General features: G+C 28.0%; 1 protein-coding gene across 1 annotated transcript; it reads right to left on the bottom strand.

Annotated features, from left to right (window-relative positions):
- Nucleotides 1–2,469: 2,469 nt before the first annotated feature.
- On the bottom strand, nt 2,470–9,519 carry LOC137825923 (potassium channel KAT3-like). Its single transcript, XM_068631738.1, has 12 exons — nt 9,391–9,519; nt 8,765–9,149; nt 8,437–8,652; nt 8,036–8,191; nt 7,889–7,946; nt 7,193–7,510; nt 4,505–4,744; nt 4,044–4,142; nt 3,911–3,943; nt 3,617–3,802; nt 2,836–3,388; nt 2,470–2,712 (listed from the first exon to the last, which is right to left on the bottom strand). Exons 2-12 carry the CDS (start codon nt 8,941–8,943, stop codon nt 2,588–2,590), a joined length of 2,163 nt encoding a protein of 720 aa, XP_068487839.1. The 5' UTR covers nt 8,944–9,149; nt 9,391–9,519; the 3' UTR covers nt 2,470–2,587.
- Between the last annotated feature and the right edge of the window lie 2,837 nt (nt 9,520–12,356).

The raw sequence follows: 12,356 nt of genomic DNA, 5'->3' as shown, positions 1-12,356 counted from the left end.
ATTGGAAATTGGACATTTAAGCATTTGTTTGGATGCTTAAGTAAGAAGGAGACCAAATCAATTTTCTCTCCTTTAAAGCTATAATCATTCAAACAACAAAAATGTATTGCTCAAGCAATGATTTCACAACTTGAACAAGGACGAGTTCACAACTCAAGCCATGTTTGATTATAGAATGATGTGTTAAATTTATATAAATATATGATTAAGTTATACAACTATTTAATTGGTGTTTTGGTTGAATTTATATCTTTATGAAAGTTATACACTAGAATGAAATGATAATGAATTGATACACATATATATATATATTAGTAAAATTTATAAATAAATCGGTATCTAAAATATATATATATATATATATATATATATATATATATACGAGTTTATTTGGATTATTGCGTACACAATGATTGAATTTGATTGGGGAGAAAATGGTTGAATTGGATCAAGGAGAAAAAGATAATTAAGATGGTATTCTAATTAGATTCTGGTTTATGGAATTAAGTAAACAATCCATTAAGGAAAGAAAATATCTTAAATTCATCGATAATTTAAATCACACATATTAAAATATCAGGTGACAAGGACTTAAAGTAGGTTCTTGCATAATATGAAACATCATTATGTCATAAGGAGTTGATGTTGAATTATCATAAGTGCTTTTGATGGGTCAGGTGTTACTCTCTAATGAGACATTTATAAGTCTTTCAAAGGCATTAAGTTGTAACAAATTATCCTAATGTCATAGGTTATACAATGGAGGATTTATGCAATCGTGGATCATGAATTAAGTGTAATTTAAAATTGTTATGAGTTCTCTAGATTGAGAATACATGTTAATATGGATAACAAACACATACACACACATTGAATTATATATCATGAGTGATATGGTTTGTTATGTTAGTTCATCCTTATACTCTTATGTTATGATTGTACTTGGTATAAAAATAGATGATGTCATAGGCAGGACTACAGTTCCAAGCAAGATTAGGAGTGTTTTATTTCAGTTTGATTTTTGAGATACTTTTATGTATTTCTGGGAACTTGATTTCTAGGATGATATGTAAAATAATTGTATGTTTAATTGTGTGTGAGTGTATTTAGGGCGTTATATTATAATATTAAAGGAGGTGATATCCTAAATAGACTTAAGGTAATAAGTTTGTTATGTTTTCTATGAGGGTAAATGTATATTTTAGTCATGTTAAAAGAATTTGGTTAGAAATTTATAAAGATTTTTTTATTACAATTTTTTTATGATAAAGAGATAACATTTAGGTTTCATAGTTCTCCTCCTTTCAAATGTGCCACACCTAATTTCTAAAAGAATTACAAAAAATATGACAAGACAAGATAATATGTTCTTGCTCAATAGGAGTGTCATTCTTTTTTCCTTATTTTATATTGTTTGAACTTATAATTTGTAGGATTTAATTCTTGTATTTTTAGGTGTAATTTGTAATGTTTACAATAGATTTAGTGAAACTTTCTCACCCTAATTACCATGAACCAAGGCAAATACATGCAAGAAGAAAAGAAGAAGGGAGCAACATTGATCCCAATTAGGAGTTTGTATCCTTCACCAAGGAAGAGATCAATAGAATCATGGAAAATAGCCTCCAAACCTTACCATCTCATGAGATTCTTTTTATTTCTTTATGAATTCTAAAAATTCAAATGTTCCCTCTTTTTCTTTTCTTTAATTTTTGGCCAAAGTTAAGAGGTTCTAGAATTTCATTTTTATCTTAAACTCGTTTAAGTGTTTTAGAAGGGAATTTTGGATGACAAATGTTATAAATAGTCATCTCCTTCTCTTATAAATCACTTTAAAATTTATTAGATATTAAGTTTGTGAAACATTTGTGAGACCGAATCATCTACTTTGAGTCTTATTTTCATGAAGCTTATTTTTTAAATGAATTCTTCAACTTCTAGAGGTGATCAAAGCTTTTTCCATCTTGTAGGTTTTTTCTATCTTCCCCTCTTTCTAAATTGTTGTTTGTTTAATCATTCTTCTTGTTTTTCATTGTTCCACCAATATCTCCATCCCAATAAATTTTTACTATTGTATTTAACTCTAACAAGTTTGGTCAATGGACAAGAGAATCTAACAAGTTTTTTTTTATTTGAAGAGAGAAATCAAACTACTTTCTTGCTTCTTGGTTTTTGGACAAGAAAACATAATCTCTGCCTGATAGTAAAAAAATAATTTAAATATTAATAATTTTTTAATTTTTAAAATAATATATAATTTAGTTAATATAACACTAATTCTATTTGTATCTCTAACATTAATTTTTAATTTGAGCTTTATTTCAATCCTGTAAAATCATGAACACAAAACTTTCAGGTTTTCTGTAAAAAAAAATAAAATTGTATGATGAAAAAGAAATAATATATATATTGTGAATTTCTGTAACACAAATAAAAAAAAAAAATCACTTTTCCATTGAGAGTTTGACATTTTATGTAATCTGTGTGTCTCTTTTGTGTATTAATTATTATATACTATTCTTTCTGAAGGTTACAAGCAGCTTGATATCTTCTACACTATAACTGGCATTTCATAAGATTATGCACTTCAACTTTCAGTGTCACTGCAAAGAAAAAATAGATGATCCTCATCTCGAATCACACTAATATCATCTATCTCTGCATTCTCTGTGGTGATTACCCTTGTAGGCTTGGGGCCTCCAAATTTTTCTCCTGCAATTTCACAAGTTCAAACTCAGAATGAGAAAAATATACTTTTCTGTGCATTTAATTAAAATGGAAACATCTTAATTCTTTTTCCTTGTTTTCAGGTAGTTTTTTTAAATCAATGTTTACCAGCAATATGGAGCAGCTCTTCTAATGAATCAGGTAGGATTATCAACTTTCCATGTTCCTGTAAGGTAGTTTTGTGTTTGCTAAGACAGTGGATGGTGACTCTTTTTTTGAAGAATTTTTCTGTTTCTCTCTGAGTTTTGTGGATAGAAGTACTTGAATAAGGGGTTGAGTATATTTTTCCTAAAGGGTAGTTGAAAGGGATTTCTGGCTCCAAAAAGTCTATGATATGTTCATCTAATATCTTCCTATTTTCATGGTTAATTGCAAGCTCAGAAAGGCTCTTGTTTTGTTGCTGATCTACAACAGACTTCTGTTTCCATCTTATAGGGCCTTGGTTCTTTTCATTTTCTTCCATTTCAGGATGATCTTTGTGAAAATTAGCATGAAGATCTCCTTTTCCATCCTCAGGAACCATGTTATGCAATCTGGTTTCCCCATCAGAATTATTTGTAGATGAATCAGGAAAACCTCCACCTGTGTTATCCATCTCTTGATGCATTTGGGGGTCTCTTGGTGAATATTCAAAATCCAAGCCTTCATGCCCCTTTAACCTCTGCCAACATGAATAACAAAGTTGTTAGCATCATAATAGTATTTGGATTCAATTAAAACACACCAACATTATAAAGTTTTTTACACTGTCATTCAATCATAAATAGCTATATAATTGAAAATTACCAACTTTCATAACAATTTCCTTTCAAGATTAAACCAGTAGTAGTGTACTTTTTAGGGTGGTTGTGTGATGAATGAAAATGAAGTTTTGTAATATCCTTATTACCATGAAGATGTTTTTCATTATGATCTGTGCAGCTTGTGGATATGCATGTAAGTAGTTCATTAAGGAAGTTCTGCTGAGTCTTAAAATTTGAGAAAGCTCAGTGGTCCGAACAGTGAAAGGCTGTGGTCTACAGTACAACACTCCAATCTCTCCAAATGTGTCCTCTGCCTTAGCCGTCTTCAGAACCTGAAATTCAATAACATGATCTATTAGGTTCAGGAGCTTTCAATGTGTACTAAAAGTATAAAGAAAAAAATAAAATGGAATGCTTGAATGTTACTTATGACAACGTACTTGTTCATTGCCATCAACACAGCGAATGAGATCCTGCAACAAATAATCATTTGAAAGCAAGTTTTGTCAATTAGGGAGCATTCTTTGAGATTCATTCAAGGCTAGTTTTTTACTCATGGTTTAGCTTACTCACCACTGCTCCTGAAACCAGTATGTAGAGGTCTGTGGGAGACTCATTTTGTAGTATCACATCTTCCTTTGGTGGGAAATACTCAGCATCCATCTCTGTAACCTTTTCACACAAAGTTACTTCCATCAGTTTAACTTTAATCAAGCAATTATTCAACAAGAAGCTTTCATACAAAGCCTTATTCATAAACTTCACTCAGAATCTCCTTAAAACAAGCTAGAAACAACTCAGAATTTAATCGAAATGCAACCACACACTACATCAAAAGTGAGTATATTTTCTAGTAGTAAGTATGATTAAGGTTATTTTGAAAAAGGGTAGTTTTTCTTTCTTATAGTCTTCACTAATATCCTTAATCAATGTGAGATCAGTTCTTTGACCCTAAGTGGTGGTAGAATAGTTTTATCTCTTGAAGAAGAAAGAAGTGGATGATGGAAAAGGGTTTTGACAAAATATAAAGGTACCAGTTGGAAGAGAAAATCATCTGAAACTCCTTGGAAGAGGTAGAGCCTCTGCAGAACAGGGAAAAACAGTTGGTGTGCAATGCTTGCACGAATTCCCTTTGGCATGCTATTCAGTGTCTCTTGCTGCTTCAGTCCTTCTGTCTTGAACTTCAAACACAAGTGTGACAACATCTGTTCCTGTATATGATGTGGCAGATGGTTTCTTGATGCAAATTCTGAAGCTGCTCTCACTGTGTCCCTCTGTGCAACCAAAAACATGCTTCTATTTGTTAGAACACCAAATTAGTACACTTCCTCCAACTTTTTTTCTGTCATTCTTCAAACTTTTTAGTTATACTATTCATATAATAATTTTCACACCAGAAGAACTATCATATCAGACCATTTTCTTAAAACTTTTGTACAAAAATTATATAAACATAATTACTCAAACAAAAATATGGTAAAGTTGAACAAGATATGTACCAGCAGACAAATTTAGGTGGCTATGGTGTGTGGTTGACACGTGTCCCCACTCAAATACTTTTCTGTTCTTATATTCATAAGCTTTACCACCTTTGCCATATTTTACAGATGTTTGCAACCACTAAACGACAATATATATATATATATATATATATATATATGTATATATATATATATATATATATATATATATTTATTTTTGTTACAAAGTTTTTTACATGCATCTTTGAAATGGTGCAGGGGTTTTTTTGAGATCAGCATCTAAATGCATGGTTTAGTGATAAGATACTTTTAGTGGGATATTAGAGCCACAAGATACTTTATGCAGAATTTTGTGGGTAAAGATTATGTGGAATGTTTTGGGCAAAGATTATGATGTGGAATTTAAATATATGATAAGGTATAACTCCCCATTATTGAATAAAATATTCAGAAAATTCTATGGCATGAAAGTATACAATAAATTTATATATAATTCCATTGCAAGATCAATTTCATAAAATTATTTTAAACTATACCAATGATAATTTGTGATTTGATTGACAGTACAAAAAGTTATCACCATTAAATCTAATAAATTGTTTAAAATTTTCAAAATATCACTTAATTAAAAATTTAAAAGATCAGTTAAACATTAAATTAAAAGTAGTAAATTAAATTAAAATATTTGATAAAATTAAATATTAATTTAATTGAAAAGTATGGAATTATAATGACATTATTATATATGTATATAATAAAAAAATCAATTTTTCACACGTCAATTTATTTAAAATATTTTTATATTAAAAATTGGAATAGTATTTTTTTAACTTTACTTTTCAGTGTTTTTTACTAAAAGAATAAATAAGATACCTTGGATAGATTTATATTATAACTTTGTACTACAACAATGATATTGATGAGAGTTATAAAGTCTTGTAAATATAATAAAGATAGATAAATAAATATTTTCATAAAATAAAATAAATTCATTTTACCAAATAAACTTTCAACCTCAAAAACTAAATTATATGTATACACTCATAATTATAAGGAGAGATAAACTTGGAAATCATAGTTTTTTTCTTATAAAAAAGAAGTTGATTTTACATCAACATAAAACTACAAGAAAACAACTATATTGAATTGATCTTTCAAAATTATTTTGATTATATTTTAAATATTTTTAATCATTTTTGTGTTTTGGTATTTATTTTTAATCTTTTTCTCACACTATCAACAGATATTGGTCGGCCAATAAACATTGAAGCACGAGGAAGATTGCGCGTGGTTTGATGCTAAAATTACTCGTGTTGAACACTGATTAAGGAATATTTATTAATTATTAAAAACAAATATATATATTAATATTTTTAATATTAAATATATATATTAAATAACTCTATTCCTGTTCTTATCTTCTACACATTTTTTTATCTATTTTTTTAAAGAGTATTTGAAATGACTTGTTAATATTTATCCAAAATTAAAATGTCAGAATCAAAACCTTTCGACTTTTGTTAAAGTACTTGTTAAGTGAATGATGATTAAGACTAAGGATTTATTCTAATTCATGTTCTATAAATTAAAATAACAGTGTTAGAGAAAGAAAGTAGGTTAACTTATGGTTTACTATTAGTCTTTTTTATCTTCTTTAAGTATTTATAAACAACTTTATTTAAACGGGTTCAATGTGATAAAAAAAACAAAAGTAAATTATGAGTCTAATAACTCTTTTTTTAATATCATAAAAACTTTTAAGCATTCTTAACTCAATTTTTTAATAAGATGTTAATGTAGTTTCTTATGTTAAATTGATGGTGAGAATGTAACAATAATAACATATGATTAATTAAAATTGTTTCATTACGAAACAATCATAATACAAGAAAAAAATGTTATTTAATCATTAAAAAACCATAAATATTTATTTAGTTTTTCTATTTATTTTCTGCTTTAAACTCAATATATTCTATAAGATTTATTAATATAGTTACTTAAGTTGTTTTAGTTGTTATTTTTTTTTTCTGTTTTAAACTCTCAATAAGTTACTTAGTTACTTTTTGTTATTTAGTTACTTTTGATTATTTAGTTATTTTTTAAGTTCATTTTTTTCTTTCTTTGATTTAGGTCTCTATATTTATTAGTTTTAGTTTTATTTTATTTGTCATGAGATGTTATATATGGTAACATGAATTTTCTTAAAAAAAAAAACATAAGTTTAAGAATAAGAAGACTTACAAAATTTCTGGTGCGGCTTGTCCAATGAACTACTATGTTTGTCATGTTTCCAATGATGTATGAAGTTAATCCCAAGTTGAACAACATGTAGAAGATGAAAAAGAGCATCTCCCTTGGGTTTTCAGCATGCAAATCTCCATAGCCAGTGGTAGTAAGAGTTACAATGGACCAATAAATGGCAGTCACATATCTGTCCCAGAGACTCATTTCTTTGAAATTTGGATACACAGAACCAATCCATGTTGATTTCGCATCTGGGTACCTATCTGCAATCAGATAGTTGAAGCATCCAGCACAGTGCACAACAAACAATGTCACCTGAAGTTTCATCACAAAATACCACCAAGACACCATATCAGAATCATAGCTGGTTAAAAAGTTTTCTACTAGGCCAAAACACATAGATTGAAGTGCTTCTGATAGAAAATTTCAATTGGAATCAGAGTTTTTCATGCATGAATAACTTGTATTGAATGTCACTATATGTTCAAATTTTGACATTCTTGTGTTGTTAAAAATTGAGAAGGAGAGAGAAACAAGTACACACCCTGTTCACTTTAAATAATGTGGCATAACATAAACAGTTGCATAGAACTTTTTCATCTAACGGTTTGTTTTGTGCCACAGCAATAAATGCATCTTATTTTGATCACATGAATCTGTGTCCACAAGATATAGTAGGCTTTAGAGGCTTACAGCAATGAGCTTGGAGCACCTGGTCCAGAAGTAATTGAAGCGAATGTCCTTCTCAAGTCTGAAGAAAATCAGAGGAGCTAATAAGCATTTTCAGTTTGTTAAGTGTTTGGAAAATCATAAGGTTCAGTGCATAACATAATGTTGGACCTTGCAAACAGAGAACTGACACGTCTCAGGCGCCACAACCGAAGCATGTTCAGAATTTTGAACCCAATTTCACTGCTGTGATCAGTGAATAGGAGGCTGATGGATTGAAATGGTGCAGTTGAGCAGATATCAAAGACAAACCAGGTAGATATGTACCTGTGTGTTTTGTAAGCAAAGTTTTTGAAATTCATTAGCCCAAGAGGAAGAAAATGTCAAGAGGGTCTATTGTCACTGATAAAGTTTCTTCAAATTGTTGTTTCATTAACAAAGAGAAACACTTTTGCACAAAATATTCATTTCACCTTCTCTTGAGAATACTTATAAGTTTGTTTAAGCAGTTTAAAGAAAGTGATTTGAATAAGAGTAGCAATTAGCACAGGGAGTGTAGATATTGAGTGTACCTTAATGCAATTTTCTTTGGTTCATCAACAAGAAGGTAGGAATGGTTATCAAGATATGCAACAAAGAATGTGAGAACGATGTCAATTGCAAAGAAGGCATTGACAATGTTGTCTATGATGAACAGTGTGCCTTGCTTTTCAGGGAGAAAGGCAAACTCAAAGGGGCAAATCCATGCAGAGTAAACAACAAGGACAATAAGTAGCATCTCCCATGCCCTGCAACAATAGCATGTGAGAAGAAGAAACACAAGCACAATAACATTGAGAGTAGTAATTGTATGCAAAAGGGTAAGGTAATCAAAGTCAAAAAAGCATCATCATTCATCACCTGTAACGTGGATCAAAAGGGGAAACTGTGCATCTTCTAAGCCTTGTTTCTTGGTTGATTCTGGCTCCAAGGGATGGCAAGAGATCATTAGACAGAAAGCTGCTATATGGAAGACTTGCCATTTGGAACTCATCAACGCAGAACCTCTTGAAAAACTTTTGGCCACGGCAAAATGGCATGGTGATGAGTTTGGTTTGAATCCTAAGGCTTAAGCAGCAGCAGCAGAAGTAGTTGTTATTGTTGGTGGTGGTGGTGCAAGGTCTTGTGGGGTTGAATTGAATTGCCCCTATAAGTGAGTGACCACATTTATAGTGTGGTTGGTTTGACTCAAACGCGTTGGTTTCAGAATTTGGACCTCTTTTCCCCTACCTTTTTGTTGAGATGCCTGTGACAATGCTTAAAGGAATAAGTAAGTTTATGGGCCAAGTTTGGAGGAAAAGGTAGAAAAGGGTGTGATAAAACTGATGGGGTAAAATGTTCCATCTTGTGTTGACAAATAAAGCCATGACAAAATAGAAGAACCGAAAGATCTTTCTGAAATGTTGCAGATAATTCCGTGTGTGAATTGTGTTTAAACCAAACTTTTTACTCATCAAAGATCAGATTTGTATCCAAATAATGATTACCACTGAAGTGATGCATGTTGGGGCCTGACAGTTAGCTATGATTATGTAAAAACCAGTTTGGTTGGTTATTCCATTCTCAATTCCTTGATAAACCAAAGAGCAAAGTAAAATGGTAAAAAAGCATGAAGATTCTATCTAAAAGAGTTGCAGGCACCAATTAAAACCAGTGACTCTTGGGTAAGGGGAATGAATCATGGATGAAAAAACATGAGATTCTTCACAATTCATTTGATCAAACTTTCATTCTATATACATTTTAAACCTGCTTATTTAAATTCTATAATCTTTTAAATTTCTATTTTATTTAAAAATGTAGATTTTTAAAGCATAAATAGCAGAGTTTTCTTGAAGGAGGTAGAAAAAGAATGAAATTTACATTAACCAGAGCACATGAACCCCTTCACTGTGAGTCCCAACTCGAAAGCTTTAGAAAGAAGGGAAGTTTACCTGCATAAAACTTTTCAATGCTTCAAGAACTTTGTTCATAATAATAATAAATAAGAGATAATTCATTGAGTTTAAGATTTTAGATATTTTATCAAATTAAATAACAATAAATGTATTCAGTTTAATATATATTTCATTAGATTTTCAGTTAGATTAATACGTAGTTGTTGAGTAACAAGTGTATTCAGTTTTAGTATTTATATCAATAAGAATATACTCCAAATATAAATACATGTAGATGTAAATGTAACATACTTGAAAGTAGAAAATATCATTGATTATATTTTTAATTAAAAAATATTTTAAAAAAAACTGCTAAAACAGTAACATATGAAATGTAGAATGAAGATATAATGTTTTTAATTTTGAAATAATTATATTCAATATAAAACTCAAGTATACATTTCTTTATGTACATATATTTAAAATAAATACTAAATATAAATAGTAAGAAATTATAATTGTAGTGACCTCATGCATATATATATCATAACGGTTTTGAATAGAGATTTAAAATAACTATTGCAAATGTTTTGATCATGGTAAAAAAATTGCAAAATTTCATAATAAAGTTATAATGCTTGTTATTCTGAAAAATTATAAAAGGATATTTTAAAAATATATATATATATATAGTGTAATTAAAAATAATATATAATAATTTGATATCATAATGGTGCTTTTATAGTTTTAAAAAAAAGAGATTTGTTTTATTATGACCATACGTGAATACAAATGGCTAGTTTCAAAATGAAAAATAGTTTTAAAGTTAACAAATGTTACCTATAGAAGACGAAAGGTTAGAAGCTTTGTGTCTCGTATAAACGTGTTATATTATTTGTTTAACTTTACCAATAGATAGATTACAAATTTATAAATAATATAAAAACCTTAAGTTTATTTTTATATATGATACATATTTTTTATTTTTTTTCTAAACAATATATTTTTGAACTTTCACACCAAATTGATTTTTTTTATAGTTCAAATTTTAGATCTTTTTGAATACTTATATTAAGAAACTATTTAAATAAGTGATTGTCAATTTTTTTTTACCTGTGACAAACGAACTTCCAGTATTGACTAAGAATTTTACTCTTAAAATTTCTTTGTTAGGTAAAAAAGTAGAGACTCGGTCTCAATAGTTTTCTTAATATAAATATTCAAAGATTTAAAGTCTAGACCTGGAATAAAGAACAATTTTATATTATAATACCCAGACGAAAAACATATTTAACATTATATTTTATCATTATTATAAAAAAAAACTTTTAGTTTAAAAAGTTTACCAAAATATGAAAACACTATCTGAGTTTATTGATTGGATATACTATATTTAGATTTAGTGATATTATGTGTTTTTTAAATAATATAAAATCATGTAAAAACAAGAAAATTATACCAAAATTAAAATTTCATCTTTTATCACAAGTTGTAAATATGAGAGATTTGAATCAATTATTAAAAAGAAAAACGAATATGAAGAATAAAATAAGAAGCTAAAAATTTAAGAACACGTGAACTTGTATATTAAGAATACGATAAGTAACTAAAAATAGTATATGGAATTGATTATGAACATGATAATCGAATAAGAAATAGAAGTAGGTGTGAATATAAAAAATAAACAAAAAAAAATTGAAAAAGAAAATTTATGATATAGAAGAATAAGTCACTTGAAAGTAAGAATCTATATTTAAAAGATCTTATTTTATATTTGTGTCACACCTTTCATATTTATTGCACGTTCTTTTTTCTTTTGGAGAATTTGAAAGCTTCAATTAGACTTTATTCAATCTTTATTTCGAAATCTAATTTTATATCTTGCAAAACTACAATTAAGTTCACAATTAAAAAAAATAAAATCTACAAATTATGAGCTCAGGAAATAAAAATAAAGAAAGTTTTGTGTGTGAATAAGATTATTGTCTTTAATCATGCTTCTTGTAATTTTTTAAATTATCATTATAAATTCTTTTTTTCTTACCCCTCTATTCATATATTCATTAATTATGTATATATAGAAATTTAATGTGTAAAGCTTGGAAATTATTAATTTTATTATAATATTTTAAATAATTGTTGTTTTATTTTATTTAAAATAAGAAAAGTGTAACATATTGAGAATTAAATTATAAGATTTTATTAATTAAAATTTAAAAACTTATATCATAAGTTGAATATATAACATGTACAAAATTAATTAAAATGTATATTATGTTAAATGTTACAAAAATTTTATGTGCTAAAAATATATATAATACATAATATGTATAAAATTATTATAATATTAAGTGTAGATATATGGAAATTAAATTACTGAATATTCATGTTAAGTAATTAAATAGCCTGGAGGTGTATAGATCAAATATCTATTAATGTTAAGTAATTAATTACATCAAATCACCCGTTATATATTATGAATTTTATATGTTGTAAAACATATAATTCTTCTTACATGTATATGATGGAAATGGTATGTTTCAAAATTAAATCTAGAAGGAAAAGTTCAAATCCCT

Source organism: Phaseolus vulgaris, chromosome 11 (assembly GCF_000499845.2).
Source record: "Phaseolus vulgaris cultivar G19833 chromosome 11, P. vulgaris v2.0, whole genome shotgun sequence".
Lineage (NCBI taxonomy): Eukaryota > Viridiplantae > Streptophyta > Magnoliopsida > Fabales > Fabaceae > Phaseolus > Phaseolus vulgaris.
The sequence above is the reverse complement of the archived record's forward strand: the minus strand, read 5'-3'. Positions and strand labels throughout refer to the sequence as shown.